General features: G+C 40.4%; 1 protein-coding gene across 2 annotated transcripts in view; it reads left to right on the top strand.

Annotated features, from left to right (window-relative positions):
• LOC148022158 (beta-carotene isomerase D27, chloroplastic-like) overlaps window positions 1-23383 on the top strand; it is a 96759-nt gene extending 73376 nt beyond the window's left edge. The window contains exons 3-9 of one of the 2 annotated variants that reach the window (XM_087697797.1): window positions 16797-16889; window positions 17194-17255; window positions 17780-17886; window positions 17984-18022; window positions 18146-18241; window positions 22631-22717; window positions 22832-23383. In XM_087697797.1, the coding sequence (XP_087553923.1) occupies window positions 16797-16889; window positions 17194-17255; window positions 17780-17886; window positions 17984-18022; window positions 18146-18241; window positions 22631-22680 (447 nt within the window). In that variant the 3' untranslated portion in view covers window positions 22681-22717; window positions 22832-23383. The remainder of the gene's footprint in view (window positions 1-16796; window positions 16890-17193; window positions 17256-17779; window positions 17887-17983; window positions 18023-18145; window positions 18242-22630; window positions 22718-22831) is intronic. The other variant, XM_087697798.1, reaches the window with a different exon arrangement.
• Window positions 23384-26728: the final 3345 nt, after the last annotated feature.

Here is a 26728-nt window from a genome sequence, read left to right as displayed (position 1 = left end):
AGGGGGAAAGAAGTATTTCATTACCTTTGTTGATGATGCCACACACAAAGTATGGGTTTATCCAATCTGTCGCAATGACGAGGCCTTGGATAAATTTAAAAAATTCCTAGCACTAGCTGAAAATTAGACCAGCAAGACATTAGAGTGTCTTCGCTCTGACCATGGTGGGAAATATGTGTCCAAAGCCTTTTAGGACTTTTGTGACAGCAAAGGGATTAAAAGGAAGCTCACCACTCCTCACAATCCACCCCAAAATGGTGTTGCGGAGCTATGAACAGGACCATTCAAGACAAGGTCTGTACAATGCTGTCACACGTTGCTTTACCTCATGGATTTTGGGTAGAGGTTGTTATGACAGCCGTACACTTAATTAATTGATCACCAAACAGGTCTTTGGGGGAGGGGGGGTCTCTCAAGAAGCGTGGTTGGGCAAGCCACCTTTGTATGCTCACTTAAGAGTGTTTGGCTACAAGGCATTTGTGCACACTTGCAAGGAAGAATGCAACAAACTTGAGCCAAAGTCGTGTAAATGTATTTTCCTAGGATATGGTGTTGAAGGTGAGATGGGGTATTGATTATGGGATCCCGAGAAAAGAAAAAGTAGTATGCAGCAATGATGCTATCTTCCAGAAAGATCTCATGCAAAAATAGCCCAAAAAGACAGAGAAAGTCTGAAGGGTTGTATTCTAGGAGGATGTACCGATAGGACAGCAAAGAATGCCCGTTAAACAGCAGCAAATACTTGTTGTAAATGTCCGTGAAAATATAGGGAATAATGCTAAAAATGACCAACAAGATCTTGCCCACGATGTACCATAAATTTCTCAAGAACAGATGCCTTTGGAACAACTAGAACCAATTGTACAACATGCTGAACTTGGAGAACAACAAGCTGTTAATGCAGATTTGCAAGCTGGATAGCCAACAAATCTTGGCATTTGGGTCTATAGGTTGACCAAAGTGCAAAGACAACCAGATAGGTTTGTTCCTAGTGTCAATTATGTGGCTGATTATGTCATGTTGATAGATAGTGGTGAGCTGTCATGCTTCCAGGAAGCAATGGACAGAAAAGACAGCAATAAATGGCGGAAGGCAATGTTGTCAGAGATGGAATCTCTCATCAAAAATGACACTTGGGATTTGGTGCATTTGCCTAAAGGGCAGAAAATGCTACCATGCAAATGGGTTTATAAAATAAAAGTCACTTTTAGTTCTTTGCCAAAGTGCAAGGTACGACTAGTTGCTAAAGGATACAAGCAAGAATATGAAATTGATTTTAATGAAATCTTTTCTCCTGTAGTCAAAATGACTACTTTGCGAACCATCTTGGGCTTGGTTGCATATTAAGATATGAAACTCATATAGATGAATGTAAAAACAACTTTTTTACATGGTGATTTGCATGAGGAGATCTATATACAGTAGCCTGAGAGTTTTGTTGCAAAGGGAAAATAGTATATGGTATGTAAACTCAACAAGATCTTGTATGGGTTGAAACAAGTACCACGAGAATGGTATTATAAATTTGATACATTTATGCAATCTCAAGGATTCCATCTCTCTCAAGTTGATCACTGCTTATACACCGAAAAGGCAATAGATGGTAGCCTTATTCTCTTGGTTTTGTATGTGGATGACATATTGATTGTAGGCAGAGATGTTCATGCCTTGGACTCCTTGAAGCAAAATTTACATAGTAGTTTTGATATGAAGGATCTTGGTGAGGCCAATCACATTCTTGGCATGCATATACTCAGGGATAGATCGAAGGGTCTTCTTTATCTGTCACAGTAGGAGTATGTTACTAAGGTTTTGTAGTGTTTCAATATGGAGGAGGGGAAAGCCATTGGTGTACCATTGTCTCCATACGTGAAACTTAGTGCAGATGACAACCCTACATTTGATGATGAAAGGCTGAAGTGGTCAAGATACCTTATGCTTCAACAGTTGGTAGTTTGATGTACGCTATGGTTGCTACACGTCCTGACATTGCATTTGCAATGGGAGTGGTTAGCAAATATATGACATATCCTGTTAAAAAGCATTGGGAAGCAGTGCATCATGAGATAACTTAAGGACACAAAGAATTTATGTATTTGCTTTGGCAAGCAAAAGTCATCTATTGTTGGTTTCATGGATGCAGGCTATGTGGGTCACCTTGAGTGCAGGAAGTCTACTTCAGGATATGTATTCACGTTCATAGGTGAAGCAGTCTCTTGTATCTAGGTTGCAAAAGTGTGTTGCATTGTCTACTACAAAGGTAGAGTATGTGGCTACCACTGAGGCATGCAAAGAGGCCTTATGGCTTTCATACCTGCTGGTGAGAGAGCTTGGTATTACAGAGGTTCTTATCCTCCATTGTGATAGTCAAAGTGCTATTATGCTAGCACGGAATCTTGTCTTTCACACAAAGACAAAGCACATGCTGGTGAAGTATCATTTTATTAGGGACGTACTTGATAGCAAGAGCATTGGGCTTGTCAAGGTACATACAGATGATAACCTTGCAGACCTTCTCATGAAGGGTCTTTCAGCAGAGCGGTTTGCTCATTGCCTCCAGATGATGGGGATTGGATAGTATATGTGTACTTTAGCTTTGTACATACATAGACTTAGCTAATTCTTTTCTCTACCTTCAGGCACGTTGCTTTTAGGTGGGAGGTTGTTGGGAATAACGGCTCATTGTACCTTTTACGGTGTTTGGATGTGAACGCACCCTTACACTTGTACTTTACATATATTATCGAAACCTAAAGTGATACATCTTGTAATTGTACCAAACACTTTTTGTGTGTTGTGCTCTCACTCCTCTTGCTTACTCTTCCTACTTTAAACTCTGTACTCAACCTGACGTGTACTCTGTCTCGATCCTTGCACATTGACTTTAGGCATTGCCAAAGTACCTTGGGTGCCCCATCATTGCATGCATGTCCCATTGTCCAAAAAGCATTGGATTGACACTTCCAAGTTGGCCTTGCATATGCATTGATTGCCTCATTGGTATCATTTGCTTATGCTCACTACCCACATTTAGGAACATCATGTTTCTGTATTGGCTCTTTCTTTGGTGCATCTTGATGTCTTGAAGCTCTTGAAGACGATCTCCTCTTCTTGCCTTTGGTGCTCTCTTTTAAGGGTTACGAAGAGCGCTTGAATTGAGGATCATTTTCCGATTGCATAAATATTTCAACTGCTATCCTTAGCTGATCTTTAAACCAGTCATCAAATATCTCTTCACTTTGCTAGTCATCAGCCTCATTATGTCTTGAAGGCCTTGCATCTTGCCTAACATTAACATTTCCAGCTTGCTGTCCATGGTTTGAGCCTTGTCCAAGGTCAGGCAATGCATTTCCTTCATTCCATGTGAATGTTCATACTGAGAGGCATCATCATTGATTGATTGCATCTCACTCTATGAAGATATATTGCTGTAATTTCTTAGTTGAGAGCAAAAATCAGCACTAGCATAAAGCTTTGGTTTGCAATTAGGTGCCTCGGGCCTACCAAATCAAGGGATTGAGTAATATTCCAACAATGAAACCAGAAAACTAGTGTCCTTTTTGAAAAGGGTGGTAATTCCTTGATTAGGCATTAATTAAAGCAATCAACAAATGAAAATAACTTAAAATGCACAAATTACCTTAATAATATCAGACATTGGACACCCTGTTGGCCCAAAAAAACTAGTGTCCCTTTTGGTATTTCTTTAACTTGATTGCTAATGAAATGAGTACAAGCTGAGATTCGCAATCTCCTTTGTTGTTCCAAAATCCCCTTTGTTGTAGGAACAATCAACAATCAATTTGAGCCAATTGCTCCTTGATTTTTCACCCAAGACTTGCATAAATGGAACCACCAGCTGGCCAAATGTTATCCCAAACTACAATGAATGGGTTGGCATTTGAATTCCTTGACAATTACACAATTTTCAAGTGTTGAATTTAGTGTATGATGCTTTCACCAATTGGCACGGGTCTTGAGGTGATTGTCGAACCCTAATCTCTGCAAAAATTATTTATAGTTGAGATCTCTTTGTTGTCCACCAAATTTGGTTAAGATTTGCTCAAAATGGCTGAGAAATGCTAAGATCTCTTGAGAATGGATTAGAGAAGGTGGGAGAAAGCCAAGATGAGAGAGAAATCTGATTTTCTTCACGAGAAAACCCTAAATTTTACTTGTTGCCTGCTCCAACCTGCATTTAAGGCAATCACCAACTGTTGCCAGATACCTCCAAAATGTTGTCACCTAATCAACAAAGCTATGGCTAGTCCTTGGAAGTGTTGAGAATAGCAAATGATGCTTGCTCATAGAGGCTAGTTGTATGCCTTGAAGAGGCTAAAAGATAGTCAAATGATGTATGCTCTAGGAAGAGATGTTCAGAATCTCATATGCACAGTTAGGAGAGTGGTACTATCCAAAAAGCTATAAAGGCATGTACTTAGTTGACACTCAAAACAAGATTCAATATCAAGCTAGTATCTTTTGATACTATTTTACTTGTGTCTCTCGACACATTGAAGTGTAACTCCTTTTGCTGCATATTTTCAGTTATTTGAAGATGATTTCCATCATGAAAATAACCAAAATCAAGTCTTTTATGAGGATGCTTCTCATGAAAAGTGACACAATCATTGTTGCTCACTTCAACTACATGGAAGACTTATTTGACCTACTTGTAGGAGGAATGTAGCTACCCATACTAAAGTGCAATCAATAATCTTATTTGAAGACCTTGAAGACATTTCTGTTGCCTCAAAGTTGGTATCTTTGCTTGAGGGGGACAAGAAGAGCAAAGTCAAAGTTAAAGAAGCTGCAAGCAAAGTAAAGAGTGTCAAAGCAAGCAAAATGAAGGACAAGATGTTGTATGATCTCAGAAGAAAATCCAATGTAATAATAAGCCATGAGTCAAAGCTATATGAAATCCCAAAATCTATGTATCCCATGATTTATGAAATAGTTCAAGTCATGTCAAGTCACAGTAATGTACCTATTTGTATCCATCTCAAACTCACTGAGAAAGAAAACCAAAAGGACCTCACAAAGAAGATAAGAGCACAAGATAATGAAAAACAAGTCAAAGATGAAGAGTATGAAGACTAAGGAGTCCAAGAAGATCAAAGACACCCAGAAGATGGAGAAAAGCAAAGGTTGCCAAAGAGCTAGTCTCCCAAGCCATGTCATCATGTGGGGGGGCAAAAGCTAGCAAGGGTAGAGACTCATCATTTGAAGGGGGGGGGGGGGGGGGTGTTGAGAATAGCAAATGATGCTTGCCCATAGAGGCTAGTTGTATGCTTTGAAGAGGCTAGAAGATAGTCAAATGATGTATTCTATAGGAAGAGATGTTCAAAATTCCATATGCACAGTGAGAAGAGTGGTACTATCCAAAGAGCTATAAACGCATGTACTTGGTTGATACTCAAAACAAGGTAATGGTAGTTTTAGTCATTGTTAGTGTCATTGTCCATCTTACGTAAAAATGTGTTTATGAGTCCAAGCTAATCTATCTTGGAACCTAATTCACTTGTGTGACAGTTAGTCTATCTAAGTCTATGTCATCATGAGTTGTATATTCATTTTTCATCCTCCATAGCTTCTACCATGCTCTAGATCCGCACTTTTGACAGTAAGGGTGCCTCATTGCTGTCCCTTGCTTGTTGAGGCCCCCAAATGGCTATCTTCTGCAACAAATTGTTGTTCCCTTGGTTAGAAATGGACCAGCAGCTCTCTCTCTCTCTCTCTCTCTCTCTCTCTCTCTCTCCCCCCTAAGCTGTAAACTAATTGAATGGTTGAGACTTAGTTTTCCAAAACGTTTTCTTAGTTTGCATGGGCATTTTTGCCAAGTGGTAGTCTTCTAAACCCATTTTTTAGCATTATCTAGCCATTTAATCAATTTTCAAAATTAAATATTCTTGAAAATTAATTTTAGCTCTTCTGATCCTACCCAAAATTAAATGCATCCATCCATAATTAAATTGGCTAGGCCATTTGCAACTTGGAGTGGTCCCCAACCTCCGTTGATCCTTAGATTGGTGTTAATAAATTAATTAATGCTAGTCTCTAGTGTCACCACCAACACTTATTGGCCAAATAAATGTCCTAGGGTCAAAACTAACACCAATTGACCCTCAAAATCCAGCTAGCATAACTTATCACAACTTTTGTCTTTGACACCTACTGCATTCTCGAGATCCTTCGCCTGCTACTATGAAATAACTGCCATGGTCATCGCATGTGCTCAATAACCCGGCATATTTGATTAATAACTTAATAAAATGTTATTAGCGAGATTAAAGCATCTTAGAATTTCACGTCCTCGTGACACCATCTCACCACCCTCTCACACTTTCTCTTTGGCATTGGAGAGTTGTAAGGGATGATTGCGTCACCTATACTTGAAAGCAAGAGAGAAAGGGGCAGCCAAGCTCTTCCTTCAATCGAAAGACAAGGATCCCTTCCATGCCTTGGCCTTTGCTTGGGTTGAAGGATCCAAATTGGAGTTTGAGGATAAGGATGACTATGTAGAAAAGCTCATATCTTACTTTTTCTTCTTTTTTTTTTCTTCCTTGAAGCCATTAACTCTTTATAGTCCTTTTGCAAGTGCTCCTTCTTACCACAATGATAACACTAGGCCTTAGACTTTTTCTTATTACTCATCTCGGAAGCTACAATAGCCTCACCAAAACTTGCATAATGAGACGGAAGCTTGTCCTATAGATGCAAAGATGCCTTATGCTTAAGCAGCATGGAGGACATATGGGTATAGCTCAGAGGTGTCGACGATGTCTACATCCTCAAAGCATTGGCCACTCTAAACTTTGAGAGGAGCTTGTGGAGTACTGTCTCCACAAGATGTGTCTTTGGGAGAGTAGAGTACATGTGTTGAAGCTAGTCTTGTATTTGTATACAAGAGCAAATATGACAGAATAGTGTTCTTAGGCTCGAATTTCATCTGTTGGAGCTGTTCATAAAGTGTAACTGCATACATGGTGAAAGGTGCCTTGTACAACATTTGAAGCTTCGACCATACTTTGGGAGATGTCTTGCAAGAGGTAATCGCTGGTAGAACTTCTTTAGAAATACATGAAAGAAGAGCAGAAGAGGCACGTGCATCATCCATATCTCATGTAAGTACAACTTCACGATTGTCCTTATCAAAATCATCTGTAACTAGAAAAGGACAGTGAGGACGTGGAATAGCTCCACAAACAATGTACCATAATTGCTGAACCAAGCTTTCATAATAGAACTCCAAGTTAGATAGTTAGGGCCATGTAACTCATCATCAGTAGAAGTGCACAGAGGAGCCATCTGGAGAGGATAGGAAGAGAAAATAGAGGATAGGTGGATAGAGAGAGAAGAACATTGTGAAGGAAGAGAACTTAGAAGAATTCTCAAGAAATGGAATTCATATACCAAGACATGAGACAATCGCGTATATAGTGAGTCATTGGCTGCATGAGCACTAGCACTGGCTCCTCTCTCCAACAAGACCTCTAGGTAATGAGTGCACAATTAAGGAGGAGGAGCACAGAATATATATTGGACATAAATGTGCCATAAATGACAACTAGTTGGCCAACATTTAATGTTGGTCGAATGGCATTAAAAAGCTATAAAATGCCACAAATAATACACAATAAAATGCCTAAAATATCTAATACTATGCCCAACCCAATTCAAAATGCACAGACTCACTCATGAGTTGACATATCGGCAAACAATGCAGGTTTGGAGGGGGTGGATGTCATACGATTTTATGTCCATACTATGAAGATATATGAGATCCCATAACTTTGTGTATTCAAGGGGGTGTACATATGACATGATAGGATAGGTTGTAGGAGATTTCAAGATATTACAAAATTCCGATTCAATGGTTAAGTCATAGCAGGTAATGAGGTTGGACTTAAGAGGAGAAGGGGAAGTCAAGTAAGTTAGTGACCAAGGGGTTGAATGCATGTGATCTTGTGTAGAGGGATATGTGGGAACTTATGGGACTATTGCGGACAAGGGAAAGTGGAGAAAAGTGAGGAGCAAAGGGGCAACAAATTAGCATGGAAAATTTGGCATAGATTGTCCTGGAGGCAATGACAAATAAATACAATGTTAGAGCTCCCAGTGTCCTTGTCTAACTCAAACTGTGGCTCACGTGTAGGAGATGAGCACACAAGACACACATGACTGTTAACAAGGGAAAGATTAATATTGAAGACAAGTGTCGAAACTTGTAGAATACCAAGAAGGGTAGGAATCCCCTCTAAACCTAGATGGCGATGCCAAAAACGAAGAGGAGCTTAAAGATGTTGGTCTTCGTGTGGTGCTAAGAACCATGTGGATGAAGATGATGAAGAATCCCTATTGGAAGAGAAGGGATAGAAGACACCGTCATGATAGCATCAAGAGAGATGTTGCACGATTAGTTGGAGGGGAGCCTCCATGCTAGTAGAACAACAAAACTCCAAGTAGATGGAACCATAAAAGGAACAATACACAACTCTTGTCTCCAAGTTAGGAACGACAGGTGTAAACCTACATGTTAGCCATAAACTAAAATACAAAACCCTACAAAAGAGATCAAAATCTGCAAGCACAAAGATGAGTAGTGAGATGCTCCAAAAAAGCAAAACTGAAAATAAAGGAAAGCAAAGCTGAGTGCAATGTAGAGTATGCAAGTATGTAGTAGAAGTCTTAAAAAGAAAAAGGCTAAGTGTGTGGCCACCATCGCATACGTCTACTAGCAAGGCTTTGCTAATGAAACACTTGATGAGGTGGTGAAGTGGCCCTAGGTCTAGTGGATACCGTGGAATAGATGTGTAAAGTGCAATAGGTTAGCCACTAGTAGACCAATTAGTTAAGCCTTTAGGAGTAGTGAAAGATATAGGCTACTGAGGTTGTCCGCATGTCACATATCTAGATAGCCATTGGGGTAGATGGAGCAAATGGTGTAGCAGCGGGAGACCTAGCCCCGCAATAAGCTAGATCCTAAGTTTGTGAAATGCATCTTTCTTGGTTATGGGAATGCAGGTGAGATGGGCTATTACCTATGGAATTCGTAGGCTTGCAAGGTTATTGGTAACCATGATATAGTTTTTCATGATGCATAAGTAGCTTGAGCAGGTAGTTGAGGTAAGCAAGGTGCTCATTTAGGAGGAATCTCCTTCTCCCAGACCGTCAGCTAGATAGTCTACAATAGTTGATGCTTCAGTGACCCACCAAGCTCCACCTGTTGTATGCTCTACTAGAGCTAGGCATTAATCTAAGCAGTGTATGCCCTCCATGGATTATGTTATGATGATATATATAGGTGAGCCTCTCTCTTATGATGAGGTTATCATGTTTCTTTGGTTCCGTCAAAGAAAGAGGAGTCACCCTTGTTTTGGCTTGTCTTCGCATCTTGTGAGTTCTTGCCACTGTTGGTTTTCCCTTGTGAAGAGGCAATCAACCCTTGCCCTTCAAAGTAAGGCTATGTGAAGGCTTTCTTGTGGACTTGATTGTGCAGCTATGCATGATGCAAGAATTGACACTCAAACTTGTAGAAGGTCAGCAACCTAGGTAGTGAGATAACGTGTTAGATAAAGTGGAAGTATTTATTGGGCAACTTGTTCAAGAAGAACGTGACCTGATTGTCATTTGACTTTGGGGAGCCAGTAGTGGCAGATATTCAACCAACTTGACTTTCAGATCATTCCCTTCCTTAATGGAAAACTCTTGAAGCTCAAAATTGAGATTGATACGTTGAGTATGATCTCGTGCGGCATAGTGGTCAATGAGATGGCTCTAATGCTTGGATGTGAGGGGAAAATGTTGTAACTGAGAGTAGAATTTGTGAAGTAACCCTTGTATTAACTCAACATCGGCCGTGGCATTGCGGACTCTCCATTGATGGATGTGATCAAGGTGACCTAATTGAGGGTCCATTGGTAGCATAGTGGTTCCAAATATAGGCATGGGCATATTGGGTATTTGCATTGTAAGCGCATGAGGAGCCCAGGCTAAAAGGATAGGGACACTTGGAGCAGAGAAGAAAATCCTTATGTGGGAGTGGCCTAAGGGATGTGTAACGATAGCCTTGAAGCAGAGGATGGATATCCCAGTGTCTGAAAGGTCATGTGGGGGGTTGTGAGTGTTTAAGGGTAGTGAGGGGGATGCCTATCATAGTCGTCTCAGAGGGAAAGGATATGGAAAAGTAAGGGTTATGTGGAAGGTACATTGTTAAATAGTGGCATTTTCCCTAATGATGCACTAAGAGGTGTAGTGAATGGAGGATAGATAGATTGTGGTATGGAGAAAGAGAAAGTGCTAGGAGCCAAGATGGAATATCCAACCCCTAGTGTGCTATGAACGGAAGTGAAGTGTAATCCTAGATTGTGGAATGAAGATGTGAGTGGATCAAAATGTGGAGAAGATAGTGGTGGGATGGGAGGGAGTTGAGAAGTGTAGTTTAGTTGCTCAAATGAAATAGATGGTAGAGATATACCTAATGAAAGGTACTTTCTTCGAGAGCTTTTTCTATTAAAGTTAATATACTAAAAACCATCCGGATCTTGCACAACAAAAGAATAAGCATGAGAAGGTTTTGGTGCATGCAACTCAAAAGGGTTATACGAACTTGGCGTAAGGCCTGGTTGAGATGAAGGAGATGGATCAGGAGACACATTGAATGTTGTGGTCCCTTCAAGATCAAAGAGATGGCCAGTCTCACCAAGCAATCGGTCCAAACGGAGTAGTAGTCCTCGTTAGAGGGGTAATTGTACGTGATGCACAAGTACTTCTTAAACTCTTCCTCTGTAAGATGACCAAAACGTGAAGAAGAAGATGGTGGATGTGAAGGTGTGTCAATCTCCTTCTTGAGACCATAATGCCTTCTCAAAGCCTTTGATGATGGAGAAACTTGATAGGGCATCATATGATCCCTAGAGGGTGCGTGAGACATTATGAGTCAGAATTGAGTCGCGTGTGAGTCTTGCACAAAGACTAGCCTTCACAATCACTGTAGGATACTATTTAGAAGAGCATTGGCTTTGATACCATGTGAAGATATGCTAGGTTTTGCATTGAGAACACCCAACATGTATGACTAAGATTGAAACACAATAACTTAGAGAGTGACAAGTAAAACTCAAACCCTAAATGGAAAACGCAAAACACAGATGCAAAATTGAAAACTCAAACATAGAGAGAAGAAACTTTGAAGTGAATGAATGCTGTAAATGAATGTAAGAGTATACAGAATGCCCAAGGGCAGAGCAATGAAGTGTTAGAGAGTGAGGTCCATTGGAGATATATCCCAAGTGTTGTGGCCACCAATTGGAGTGACGGAAAGAGAGAAAAACACCAAAACATTGATCATTAGAGAATCAGGAGACTAAGACGATAGTTGTGGATGATGCTTGATGCAGTGGATGACATAGTAGAAAGGTGTGAATGCAGCAATGATGCAGCCACCACGAGGATGGGGATGGTCGCTAGTTGCCGCTTGGAGGAGAAAAGGGCCAAATGCAAGCTACATATTATCACTTGATGTAGAGGAACAGCTGCCAATTGTTGCCTAGCTAATGGAGTGTCGAATGCAAGTAGGAGGAGGTAGTTTGTGGGTTGGCGGTGGCAGATGGACCAAATGTAGCATAGGAGTGAGAACTTGCACAAAAGGATAAAGTTGAATGGTGGGCAGCCTATCTATTTATAGATGTTGAAGGGTGCGCTAAAAAAATCAGGTTTTTGGGGGACTATTGAAACTCTCTTGAACTGCACACCGCTTTTGTGGTTTTCATTAATTATGTGTGTTTTGGGGCTGTTTAAAAATGCTAATCAGCTGTAAAGCATGTTTTAGCCCAACACACCTGACCCATAGGGGTGAACCTGGATATAGTTAGATTAGCAAAGCCTATTGCCCATGTCGCAAGTGGTGAGACAAAGGATGCTACTATGGATAGGTCTAGGCAAACATTATATGCCTTGATATCAATGGGGATGGCATATTCATCATGCTTCGGTGACTTGTGAGGGCCATCCTCAAATGACTAAGAACTCCCTACTTGAGGCAGTTGCTCACCACGGGTCTTGTTTTCCCCTTGCACTGTTTTACTCTTTCATGAGATATATGTATATATTCCTTGGTCTGAGCTATCATGATTATAAATCTAGAGTAGTCGAGGGATGCTTTTATCCATAGTGATATGGAATGTTCATCTTTGGGTCACCTATCTCTAACCCTTGTCCCCCTTTTCTCACCCCTTGATTATTGCATGACCATATAGTTTTAGGGAATGACCAATCCATGGTTGTCCCTTGTTCCCATTCTCCATCCATGTTACCTATCCCATGCATAGTATCCGAAATGTAGTTTCGGAGTTGCCAAAATGGACCGGCCGTTTCGAGACGGAACGGAAACGGCAAACTGCCGTTTTGCGATCTTGCAATGGCCCGATTCGGTGCTTGTCATCCAGCGCCGGATTGCGATTTGAGTCGTTCTTCCCGACTAGCACGGCACACTCCAGCTCTTGCCTCCTCCTCCTCGGACCTCCAGCTTCTCTTCCTCTTGCTCTTGCTCTTGCTCTTCTTCTTCTTCTTCTTTCCATAATCCATTACCTAAGGCTAATCATCATATCATGGCCCTAGATGGCCCATATTGGAGACATGTCACTTCAATCAAGGGATACGAGGGCTCTGGTGGATCAAAGAAGTGGCAGTGCAACTATTGTGGATTGGAGAAATCAAGGAGTGTAACGCATGTCAGAGACTACTTGGCATGCGTTTCCAACAAAGACATCAGGCCTTGCGCAAATGTGCCAGCAGAAGTAAGAGTAAGTTTCCATCTTTGGCATCGAAAGTGTATGGATATTGAGCTAGAAGAGGATGAATTGTCTCATCCAACACCACATCAGGCTAATTAAGCACAAGTGGGGCAAAGAGAGGCTAGTGGGCTTAGTGGCGCTAGCCAAATTGGAGGTGCTAGTGGCCCATTAAAAAGAGGTGCATCCATATCCGTATTGGGTTCAAGTGCAAAAAGGACCTTGTTGTCATCTTCTAGTAGTGGTGGGCAAAAATGGCTCCTTGCATAATGTAAGTGTCCATGCAGGATTTCAGAGGCAGACAATTGTGGAGGCACGGAGGATTCACTAGTAGTAACAAGGAGACGTCACCTACGTGCAAGAAATATATGAAAATACCCCTTATCTACCTCTTATTTATGGGACCTTACCTTATAAAATTTACCTTCCTTCCCTTAAATAACCCCCCTCCCTTCCACTCATGTGGTACCATACGGTAAACCCTAGTGGACCCTCGAGTGTGGAGGCAACTAGAGGAAACTCACACGCTTATTTATTCAGTGTGCTATCCTTTTCAATGTGGCCACTACACATCAATGGGAGAAGACAATCAGGACAGTAAGCCACATAAGGTATGGGTGAGAAGGCCCATCTGCAGATGCATTACACACACGGGAGCTTCGAAATGAGAAAGCATTCATAGAGGCTCAATTTGAGCCCTTAAAGGAGACATGGGTGAAATATAGATGCACAATATTATGCGATGGATGGTTAGATATGCGCCGAAGAAATGTTTACAATGTTTTGGTGTCTTCATATAAAGGCACCATGTTCATTAAGGCCATCGATGCCTCAGCCTCAGGTCTTACCATCGCAGGAGCTTTAATTTGGGAGCACATGCGACATGTCATCATGGACATAGGAGCCCAAAATGTGGTGTAGGTGGTGACAGATAATGGAAGCAATCGTGTATCTATGGGACGTATGCTTGAGGAGGAGTTTCTTGATTTGCTTATTGAAGATGTTAGGCAAATATCTTGGGTGGATGACATTTTCAAGATGGCAACAAGCATGGTAAGATTTGTGAAGAAGAGGCCATTCGTCACAAGCATGTTTTGGAGTCAATAGTACACTTGAGCTATTGAAGCCCTCAACCACTAGATTTTCTTATATGTTTATTGTATTGGAGAGGTTGATATGGATCCGTCTAAATTTGATATGGACCATTGCATGCCAAGAATGGCTGACATGGAGTGAGAGAGAGTCTCCAAAGGCTCTTGCTTTTAGACACAATATTTTAAATGAGAGTTGGTGGGTTGAGACAAAGGCATTGGTGAAAAGTCTCACTTCTATTTACACTATTGCACATCACTGATATGGAGGGGAGTAACTTGGGGCTTCTATATGAGTACGTGGATAAAATTGATGAGGCCTTGGTTTGCAACAGCTTTTTGCCCTAAGACAAGTAAGTTTTTGTTTAACTTTTACACATGTAATTATTTGGTATTAACGACTCCTTAATGATTGATCATTATTCCAACTTTTAAGTTTTTAACTTATTTTATCTATAGGGTTGATGGGATTTGTGCAATGTGGAATGTAGGATGGGATTGGTTCCATAAACCAATCCATGTTGTCGCGCATATCTTACATCTCCTTTGGCGTAGCTAGGTGCAATACATTAGCGAGGAGTTAGAGGAGGGCTTTATGGAGTACATGAGGCATCTCATAGGGGATGATATAGATATTATGAGAAGAGTAGAGGATGATTTGTTGGCATTTTGCAATCATTTTCTTCATTTTGGCCGACCCATAGCTAGGCTTCGAGAGAGACAGCTTTAGCCTGTCTCTTGGTGGGAGAAATACGGCAATTGTGCTCCTACTTTGGTATGTGACTAGTGACTTTTATATTTTGAATCTTGATTATCTAATGCATTTTGTAACCTAGGTAACATGTTCTATAATCTATTCTCACTCAAATGTTGGTTTTGCGGCTTGCATATTAGCAAATGCCAATTACTTAAGCTCAATCTCTTAAATTTGAATAGAAATGTATTGCCATTCGGGTCCTCTCGCAAGATTGTAGTCCAAGGCTTGCTGAGAGGAACTGGAGCACATGGCCCTCTTCCACACCAAAAAGAGAAACAAGCTCACAATTGCTCAACTGGAGCGTTTAGTGTTTTGCCATTGCAATCTACAGCATATTGAGAGGATCGCTTTGTCCCTTGAGCCTTCACAGGTAAATTGGTAATGATTAGTATTATGTATAATTAACTTTTTAACCTTGAGTCCTTGATACTTGACATTATTAATTTGCTTGGAAATTGGATTGTAAATTGTGATATGTATGAACATTGAATATGATGAATCTCCTCTCATATGATATATCTTTGTCTCATTCACCTTTATAGGTGAATGTTGACAAGATCGATATAGAGAAGGTGCGTGACATTCCGTAGATACCACAGGAGGAGTGGGATATCTACTCCATATTCTATGAGGAGCTATCGGCACTGGTGCATGAGACTCGTGCACAGAGGAGGGTTAGAGTGAGGGCCTCAAGTGGTCGTGCATCATAGGCAGAGTCAATGCTAGAGTCTGAGGATGAGGCTGAGGTTGCTTCATCAACCTCTTGATTAGGGTCCTTGGAGTCGGACAAGGAGATGGTGCACAGATCCTCAAAGTTTGGACGAGTCATGAGTCATGACTCCTGATATATAGGAGTTAGTTTAGCAGTGTAGAGTCCAGACTAGAGTTGCCAGTTGTTCATTGATGTTGATACTTATAGCCTCACTGGACTTTGGAGTTTTGAGAGATTATTCACATGACATAGTTACATGTATCATTGTATCTTAATCCCACTTATTATGCATCTTGATTCTTGTTCCATTGTTCTTGGTGTTAGTCTTCATTGCTCTTTAGATAATAGATTATTCATGAGTCATAAATTCTAATTTATTTTGTTGCCTTAAGTTTTGAAAATTGAGTCTTAATTGTGTTAAGTTGTCTTAAGTTTCAACCATTGAGTCCTTAGTCTTGACTCCTCAATCTTCACTCATGAGTCGCGAGTCGTGAAATGTGTAATGAATCATGATTTCAATCATATGACATAAAGACTCAAAGTTTTGTATGAAATTTGGGTACATGTTGTTGTAGGCATTGATATATTTACATATCCACATAATACTGTATTTTTTTCAGTGTACAATCTGAAACACCATTTCCCCGTTTCCAAAATTTGGCCAAAACTCCGAAACTCCGGTTTTTCCTGTTTCCGTTTCCCTTGTTTCCGAAACTCCCCCGTATTATGGTCCCATGCCACTATGCTTTGATCAGTTTCAGCTTTTTAGCTTTGTTAAGGTAAGTTTTTCTTTCTTTTGCTCGTGCAATGTATGTATCAAAATCGTGGCATTGTATATGCTGGGTCTCATAGGCTACTTTGTCCTCTTGAAAGACTTGAGCATTAAAAATCTATGTTTCTATGTATCTTTCATGCACGTGCACATAGTTTTTCTTGATGTTTAAATATGTTCCATTGACTTAGTGATAGGGCTTTTAGATGGATGTTGTTCATATATCTACCTGATTGAATTTTGTGGATATTGTGGATGAGTATTGGCTGTGAATAAGTTGCACTATTAGTGTTAAAGGCACTTTGCCTTGTGACAAATAATCATGGCTATAGTTTTGCCACAGTAGTAAGAAATTATGCAAATTTTCAGGAGCATGTGATTGCGTCAGTTTAGCATAACTTTAGGTACATCATACATGATATACTTGGTAATTTTGTCAGACTTCAGTGATGGCTTGATTGCTGTGCAATGCATCTTGTCTGCATGTGTGGTTGACCCGGCATGCCTACATCTTGTTTGTGTCCCCTTGTATAAGGGCTGCTTCCTCTTTCCATTATTAGTTTCATTTGGTTCATGATCCAAATGCCACAGATTTATGTATATGCACAAGAAACATGTTTTTCATTGCTAATGGCTGTGTTATGTTTCTTACTTTGAGGATTGAACAATGCAGTTCCGAAAGCTTTTCCCTCCTACGAAATGGTCAGCTGAGTTCAATGCTGCCATAACAGTTCCCTTTTTCCAGTGGCTAGTAGGACCTTCTGAAGTGAGTACAATTTTTGTTAAAATTCACAAATATTTGAATTTTTTGGTTGTACACTAAGGATTGTGTCCTTTGATGTAGCTTTACACCAAAATTTGGATATTCTGAGCTACACCTCAAAAAGACAGTTTTGCATGCAATCCACTGTAATAGCTGCCTAATGTTGTTGGAAATATGTGATGTAGAGATATAAAATGAAACATTACAAAATTTTTAGAATCTGCTGGGTAACTTATGCAAACTTTCAAGGATTCTTTATGATTATTTTATTGTTTTGGCCATACATTTTACTTTGGAGTTATGGCAGGTTGTGGAAGTTGAGGTGAATGGGGTACAACAAAGAAGTGGTGTACACATAAAAAAGTGCAGGTGCGTTGCATCTTCATTGGAGCTATATTATGCTTGTGATAATCAGAAGGCTTTCCGACATGCTTCCATTGATTGAATGCAGACAAGTCTTGGATTTTGACATCCTAGGTGTCACAGCAGCAGTTTGATGCAGTTGGCTAAGTTTCATGTTTTGTTGATTGATGGCAACTCTTTTTTGGAGAGAAGCAATTAGAGTAGGCTGTTTGGCAGCAAAGTTGTTTGTTTGCCTATAATGGGTGGCTAATGCTAGTGTATTATTCCTTCTCTATCTATTCTTGGTTTATAAAATATTCTGAGAAAGAACACGTCCGCTGTATCGTGTCTGATGGAAGCCTTGGGCATATCATGTGCCATGCATTGAATTCCTTTAAGAAAGTATGACATTGTTATATGTCTTTAATTTTGTTTTTGCTTGTGATACTTTCTCACATAGCTCAAGAGAAGAATGACTCGTATTGGATTTCATTTTAGTGGCAAATAGCTGTTGGCATTGAAAAATGACTTACTTGTGATACTTTGAACAGGTATATCGAGTATAGCGGTTGTGTTGGAATGTGCATAAATATGTGCAAACTACCTACCCAAGATTTTTTCACAAATGAGTTTGGCTTGCCTCTGACGATGAATCCAAGTAGGCTTTCTGTTCTCTCAAAATCTACACAAATTTCTTTAAGTAATTATTTTATATGGAAAATTTGGCTCACCACTAGAGTTCTTTCCACACACAGATGATGATGTTACAATGCCTTATGCATCAGAAAATATTGGTATATCAGTTGTGCCATATCGTTTTGATTTAATGTGGATCTTATTTTTGAAAGGTGGTTTTGGGGTATTTTTGGGAGGGTTTCTATGCTCTCATGATGTGGCTAACTATGGGTATTGTGAAGATTTTGAGGACATGAGTTGTGAGATGATCTACGGACAACCACCACCACCACTCGAAGAAGATCCAGTCTACAAACAAGCATGCTATTCATCAATTTGTGAGTAAATATGTTTTATCTTTCCAGTTTGTGAGGATGCCTACATTTTTTATTGGATTTGGTTGTGTGTATATGTTTGGCATGCCCTCGATGCCCCTCGTGTTTCCTTGCCCTTTGTAAATAGTTGTGTGTCCACTCGAATCTCCTTATTTTCATTCCTTTAATCTTACATGGGTAATAGTATGCTCCACTATCAAGCCCCAAATAGGAACGCAATAGGAAGGGTATGTGCTGGAGATGTCCTATGCAAATGCTACTACACGCGGGACTGTGCTCATGCACATTCACTCTAAGGATCCTTTGTCAAGCTGAGCCATGCTTAGGGCACATCACTTTGAAGAGCCACCTCTATGGGGCTGCCATGTAGGATATTGATCATATAGATTGGCTATTGCATCATGCATAGATTGTGAGACACTCCCTAGCAGGCAGACTCGGGATCTTGCAATGTCTCAAGTAGAGAATTGGGAGATTGAGAGCCTGAGAGGGTGGTGTAAGGAAATGCTAGGGCAAACAGAGAAGACAGAGTGTAGGCACAGAATAACGCAATTTAAGGAATGCTTAATGGAGGGAAGAGTGCACATAAGAACGAAAGAATAATACAAAGAGGCGTCAAGCTTCTGTGTCTTGAGGATCAGGGGTGACTTGAGCTGAGGTCGGAGTTGGACAAACTGGAAACAACTTCAAGAGTTTGTTGTATCCAGAGACAAATTCTGCAATCAGTAGTTGTCCACCAAAACTGAAATGTAGGCAGCTGTTCTCTTGGAGTGCAAATACTGGTGTGGCAGTCCTCCAATGGGCAGCAACAGCAGCAGGTCAGATGAAGACAATGATAGAAGTGGCAAGGCTGCAAAAAACAACAGATGACAGCCATGAACATCAGTGAACAGTGCCGGACAGCATCATTGATGATGTCAGCAGCACGAAGCCCAAACTGCAGTACACGATGAGGATAGATAATGATGTCAGTCAATAGTGCCGGACAGCAGCATTGATGATGGCAGCAGCGCGGAGCCCAAACAACAGTACACGATGAGCATAGATAATGATGAGAACAAGCTGATGGTCTCTTAACAGGGCTGGATGCAAATGCAGGTAGTGGGGCTGTTGGCGATTGATAGAGAGAGGGCAAAAGGTGATAGTAATGGCAGATAAAAACTGGCGCTGGGTGACAAAGAAGCCTAGGACAGTCTTTTATAGGAGTTTTGAGCCTTTTATCCTACCAAAATCAAATATTCTTTAAACTTTGACATATATATTTTTGGGGCTGATTTTTAGGAGTTAAATCGGTCCAAATTCATGATAATTTGAGAATAATCTAGGCCTTTAATTTTACCTGTTCAACACCCCATTTGAAGCCCAAAAAGATGCCCAATGGGAGACTTAAGAGAGAGCATAACTCTATCCTTATTTACCCAAAAGGTCCCACCCCAAAGACACCAAGGGATTGGACGAAGTGTGTCACTTTGGAATACTCAAGAGAGTGGATACCAAACCCCCTTGCAAGTTCTTGTTGAAACAACCATGCGGAATACAAGAGTTGATAGTCGAAGCGTAAAGGGTGGGTATTTGATTTGTGATATATTGGCTTCATACCATGCAGAACGCAAGAGTTGATAGTTGAAGCATAAAGGGTGGATAATTGATTGTGATACATTGGCTCCAAAAACTTGAAATGCTTTGGGAGTACCTTGTTAAGGAACAAAGTGACTTACTTGCCATTTGACTTTGGAGGGCGAGTCGAGGTGAATTTGGCAAGCATCAATACTAAGCCGATATCCTTCTCAGCTATCTTTAACTCCTAGAGCTCGTGGTTGAGGTTTGTGCGATGGATATGAATGCCAGCTGCATAGAAGTCGGTCAGATGTACCCAATGCTGAGATGCGATATCAAATTGTGGGAGTTGGGAATGAAATTCGATCAAAAGATCTTGTACTAACTCAACTATAGCTGTAGCATCGTGGTTCTTTTAGGAGTGGACCACCTCATATGAAGACGATTGAGGATCAAGTCGGGGTTCCTTTCCTAGAACTAGGTCGCATGAGTCTTGGAATTCGACCTGTTAAACTGTTCTTATTAATAAGCATGTGCTTAGTCGTAGCAACTGGGTGGGATGAGGAGTGAGATGAAGGATGTATGGGAGGCGAAACATGGGCACTGCATGTAGCACTAAGGTGGTCATCATAATTACTCTAATATTAGAAATGGAGGGAACTGTTTGAAAAGAGTAGGATGGTTCACGAGGCATATGCATGTTTACAAATGGTGTGGCCACGTGAGTGATAATAGGGGCTTGATACGTGTGGGATGGATGCCCTTGTGTTTGAGCTCCTCGAGGTGCATGGTTGGAGCACCTCCAGCGCTTGGTAGGAATATAGGGGCCTAATGGGATGGGACCCCCCTAGTGCATGCGTATAGAATGAGAATAAAATGATGGATGACAAATGGATTAGGTGGTATGATAGATGATTGAAAAGATGGATAATAGATTGGATAATGGAAGATGGAACGAGAGGAGAAGAGGGTGGAATATGTGGGTTTTGAATGTGAGACGATGCACCAAAAGCAATCTCATTAGTAGAAACTTATAAAACTGAGAAGTTACCTTTCCTCCTACTTCTAGAAACCCCCTCTTCTTTGATCTTCATTCTTGTATGGGTCTGAGTCACTGTGATGATTATGCTTGAAACCTGCATGCCCGTGGTAGTAACAAAGGAAGGACCGACCAAATATGCACTATGCATGCCTAACATAGATTGTGGATTGTGTGAAAACATAGGGTAGCTCGACATGCCCGTGTCGGTGTGTCCTCCAACGTGCAGTCCAAACTCAAGATAGTAGCAGGTTGATATGCTGAAGATAAAGTTTCACAAGGAAAACTTGGTGCAGAATGATGCCTGGCATATTTCCACCTCAAGACTTCGTGTATTTTTCATGGGTCTCGGGATAGAAGGCATCACAGGGCCAATCTCCCTTTCAGCCTTGGAGAATGATCGAGGATACTATCCCCTCAGAGCTGGTGTACGGATGTTGAGGTTTTATCAATGGGGGCTGGCTCTGAGAGGGAGTGCTTTGGTGATGAAGGACGAGACATCTTTGAAAGTGTTTTGGTCTGCTCTAGCTTCCCGAATCAAGGCTCGGGTGTCAGTCTCTGATACCATGTAAGGAAATGGTAGGGCAAATAGAGAAGACGCATAGTGTTCAGCATACAATAACACAACCTGATAAACAGTCAATGAAGGGAAGAGTGCATAGAACAGTAAAGAATGATAGTGAGAGGCCTTAAGCCTGCATGTCTCGAGGACCCAGAATGAGGTGAGCTGATGTAGGAGTTGAAGACACTCAAACCAACTTTGAGAGTTTATAGTACATTGAGACTGATCCCACATGCAGCAATAGCAGTCCCCCAAGGCTGAAAATACAGGCAACTTCCCTCCTGGAGTGAAAATGCACTGTGCGGGTGTGGCAGCCCTGTGGAGGGGTAGCAATTGCAGCACGTCAGAGGAAGACAATCATAGCAGTGTCAAGGCTGCAAAATGTGCAGATGACAGCCACGAACAGGGCCAGACAACAGCTTTGAGTCAGGAACAGGTCCACCCGGTGATGAGGATAGATGATGATGAGAGCAGGCTGATGGCCGCAGGGCTGGATGCAAACACAGGCAGTAGGGGTGCCATCGATGGATGCAGAGAGAGTGCGCAAGATGATGGCGGTGGGAGATAAGAGCCAGCATTGTGTGATAGGGCGGCAAGGATTCCCATGATTGCCGTTAATGGGTACTTTTGAGCCTTTTATCCTACCAAAAATCAATATTCCTATCTTTTGGAAATAAATCTTTTGGGGTTAGAACAAACCGTCGCAGGTGTACTCTCAACTGCAGGCGCTTGGAATCTCGAGAGTTATAAGGGTAGCTGCTTCAACACACACACACATCCAATGCTTCTAAGTATTGTAGGGTATTTGCAATGGTTGTGTAATGACTTAGTGATGATTGTGCATATGCAAACACCACACCTTGCAATAAAGATTGTTATAATGGAGGACATTGATCACTGTTTTGCTTGTGACGTTGAAAGGCTTGTGGGCTTCTGTAATTCCATAGGATGGTATAGTGATGCCCTAGTTCTTATGAGTATGTGACTTAACAGAAAATCTGCTGCTGAGGGAAGCATGTTTTAGCCATTCTGCTGGCAAGTGAATCTCCTTGCAAGGCAGTAACTTAAATCACACGTATGTGGTATAGTATGTTGTGAATGTAAACCTACTACTGTCACAGGGCACTAATTTAGATATCATAGCAAATATAGCTATAGAAATATGTCAGAGCTTCCTTAGAGGACGTTTTTGGATTTAGCCAGGCAGCTGACATCAACCTGAATTCTTCGACAGGTCCTGCAGCTGTTGAAAGCAGTCCAACTTGTCCAAAAGTCAGGTTGTAGAGAGGTATCACGAAGGTGATTAAAGTGGATGGATTAGGTATGGATCACAGAGATGCCAATTTTATAGCTGTTATGATTGTTATCACAGGCTACATTCTCATTTGAGTTCATTATCACAGGCCTACATTCTAATTTGAGCTCATTATTACAGATGTGGGCGTACACTGATGCTGCGAATTGCACTGATTAACAGCTGTTGACACCTGTGGGGTGATTAGAGCTCAGGTAGCATGGGTAGCCAATATACAATGCCATTTTTGGGGGGAAAGGCCTCTGCTTTTTTTTTTTTTTTTTTGTGGGTTTGGGGCTCTGTGTCTGTTTACTCATGTAACATATAAATCTTGTAATTATATTTGCCTTAACCCACCTGGAATGCCTGAGTTAATAGGCAGTGAAAGGGGGACCATAATTTATGTAATATAATTTTGCACCTGCGATTCTCCACTCCCAAATACTGGTGCTTAGAAGAATGCCTCAAAGGAAGTATGATCTTTTTGGCACAATCTGCAATCCAAGTGCTCACCAGTGACCATCCATGTAAGGAGCTGTCTCTGGATTGACATACTGTCAGCTCGATCTTCTTCCTGTTGTGCTAATATGAACTAGACATTACTCTCAATTGCCTTCTAAGGATAGATTTCTAGGGGCATTTGGAGTGCTGGGATTTACCAACATACCATCCATTGCAATATATGATAAATTAACCAAGAAATGGTGATGAGGCGAGCAGTCCTGTGCAGAAGAGCACTAAACCAAATGCACACATTGCAAGTTCCTAATAAAATGAATGGTAACAATCAGACTTTCCCTTTCCATCGACTTCACTGACAGAACGGGCTACAGACTGGTCTGGTCTCATGATTCATCATCACCTCTGCCCATGAATGGACAGGCCTACGAATCCCCCCGGTTGGCATAAGGGATACTCATGCGGATCGTGAGGTCCCTCAATGGGTGGTTGTTTTCACTGCAACTGGAATATCCTCAAATGGCATGAAATCTCGAATGACTAGAACCTGACGCATGAGAATCAAATCACCCTCTCCCACATCACTAGTTCTGTCTTCAAGAATGGCAATGTTACATTATGCTATTCATTAGTAGACTAAGTCACACATGGGTATCTAGTCTCTTGCGTGCGTGCGTGCACAGACACATGCATGCACGTGTGTGTGTGTGTGAAGAGAGAGAGAGAGAGAGAGAGAGAGAGAGAGCTATTTACATCTCCAAAACACTAAAGTTGCCTAAGTCAAAGAAACAAGTACATCTCACCATGTTGCCTCAACAATGAAAATGAATAAACAAGGTGGTGTAACCACAAGGGCTTGCTGTATAAAGATTAATATGCCCAAAATCTGTGTAGGTCAAGGAATTATATCCCATCCAAAGATTAGGTTCAAATTCTTAGTGCGTTTCAATGAATTGTATGCAAATAGATAGCAGTGACTGTCATAAATAAACTACCTAGCAATACATTAAAGCTTTGAAATTCCTAGGATAAAAGTAAATCTAGAATGGAATTTATACATTGCTAACCAAATTAAATCTAAGCTTTTGAGAGTCAATGTCAAGTATTTTACAAAAGCTGAATACTAAGAATGAGACCTAAAAAAATACTAGTTTAGCAAATTAATCATTGAACTAGATCTATGGTTCCATATGCATGTAGGGATAGTGGGTACATGTTTGTGAGTGGTGCAAATGAATGTTCTAAATAAAATTCTTGTTTTCTATGTGATGTCCCCATATCTATACTTTTTATATTCATCCATGCATATATGTTTTAGATATGTGTGCACATAGGTATATATGGATGCATGTTTATAACTACCAATTGAGAATATTTATGTGAATTCATCTATGGAGCTTTGTATGCATATAGTCAAGGTAGCTAGGTATGTGATTGTGTGTATGCATGTCTACATGTGCATGTATGTGTTTAACTGTGTCGGTGTGTTAAGAAACATAATCTCATCAACCTCGACAAAGGATACCACTCAACTGTTAGAGACAATCTCATCAACCCTCGCTAAGGGCACCACTCAACTCATAGCATCCAAGTGAAAATAAACTCAAATATCATAGGGATGGATTTGACATGCTTCTACATTTTGAATGGCTTTGAAGACTATGTTGATAATGATTACCACTATATGTAAAAACTAACCTAACCCCTTCTCATAAGGGTTGGATAGCTAGCCAGGATCTTTGGAGCTTATTTTGTACTTTAGAACTTCATTTCTAGGGAACGTCTTCCATGGTTGTGAGCTCCTCCACCCTAAAACTAATTAGAAAGAGGTTAGCATGTTTGTTAATGCATGTTAATGTGTGATTTTCATTTTAATCCCATTTGTTTGAGCAATTGTGTACTAAGTAAAGTTACACCCACAATTTTCGAAATGCCTTGTTTGCTAGGTAAGCACACCAAATGCAACCTAAACATGAGCAAGTAGAAAGAATTTAAAATTGAAGTGAAATCTCAATGTAGAATTGAAAGGAAGGTAATCCACAAGCAAGACGAAGTTTAGAGTTCTTTGACAAAGTGGATATCACAATAGTCTACCTCTAAACTACAAACATTCTAGGGGGATTGGCCTTGAGCTACATTGAGATGTGGGTTGCATGATATATATGAATATGTTATATTATGACTAGTTGATCCCACACCACCATGACCGATGTTCACATTTGTAAGACATTGGATATTTATGTATGGATGGCATTATTGTTTCCCTTTTGTATTTGTTAGTGGTATTATCATTGCATGTCCCCAGTTTGTTTGCATTGTTTCCCATTTGTCATAATATCAATAGCAACCCTTATGCTTCATCTTATGCTCCTCATGACCACTTATCCTATTGCACTTTGTCATGTTTCCCTCAAGCCATATGTGTCTACTCTTTCCCTATACCTCTTTGACAATTCCCTTGGCCAATTGTGGCCTTTCTCCACTCGTGATTTCGCTCGATGGCTATATAAGATTTCCTTTTGCCACATTAGGATGAAGGAAAACTTAGCTATGATTTTAGTATTTCATTTGAAAGAATCTTGTTTGACATTTAGAAACTCAAGAGTGTTTCCAAACATGATCCTTTAGTCACGATTGTCATTCCTAGTAACATTGAGTATTAGCATGAAACTTTTTAAAAACTCTATATGAGCTTAGTCTTCCTTGTTTGGGGCTTGAGATGATTAATCAATAGTATATTATATAAGTAGAATTCATGCTTAAAGAGCATTTGGATACCCTCTGATTACTACACAATTAGTCTTATAAATAAATTTTACTAACTAAAGGGAGTTTACATTTGGGAGACATTTGCCTTAAGTTGAGACAATCATGTGCTTCCTCTCATGCAAAAATTATCTACCTAAGGTTGTTTAATCATGATTTACCTTTGCAAAACATAAAGGATGGATGCTAACCATCAAGAGAAGGTTGACTACTTTACTTATGCATTGTATCCACACACTACACCATAAGCAACCAGGATAACTAAGGTCCCCCAATCACATAGGAACACATGTAAGGCCTTGAACAAAGTATTCTCATTAGGATAACACCATCATGCTAAACATGGGGAAATGTGAGAGTACATTGAATGAGGAAAGACTTATTGAGTGTAGATTCACAAGACTACTAAAGTTCCCACCAAAGAGAAATATGTCCAATCTTTGTTACTCTTACCTCTTAACTGGTACAATGCCTAGACGTAAATACTTGCATGTTATTAGAGAAAGGGATCTTATTGTTTTCCATCTTTTGGAATTTTACTTTGATAATTATTTTCTCAAGTAGTTTGTTACAAATGTAGATTTAAGGAACTAGTATAGCTTTGAGAAAATACAAGAGATGACCTCCATTTGAAGTGAAAATCTTGAGAAGCTAGTTGATACAAAAATGCATGTCACACATGGGTTTGTAATCTCTACAAAATAGAAAATACTACATTATTATTAGATCTACAAGAGCTTAGGATTAACCCCTCGATAGCCATAAGAGCTAATTGAGATTAGACTAAATACCTTGCAAGAAAATTAACCGTTG

Source organism: Lygodium microphyllum, chromosome 17 (assembly GCF_053477565.2).
Source record: "Lygodium microphyllum isolate KBCC chromosome 17, Lygodium_microphyllum_v1.1.10, whole genome shotgun sequence".
Lineage (NCBI taxonomy): Eukaryota > Viridiplantae > Streptophyta > Polypodiopsida > Schizaeales > Lygodiaceae > Lygodium > Lygodium microphyllum.
This window is presented reverse-complemented; position numbering and strand designations above follow the sequence as displayed.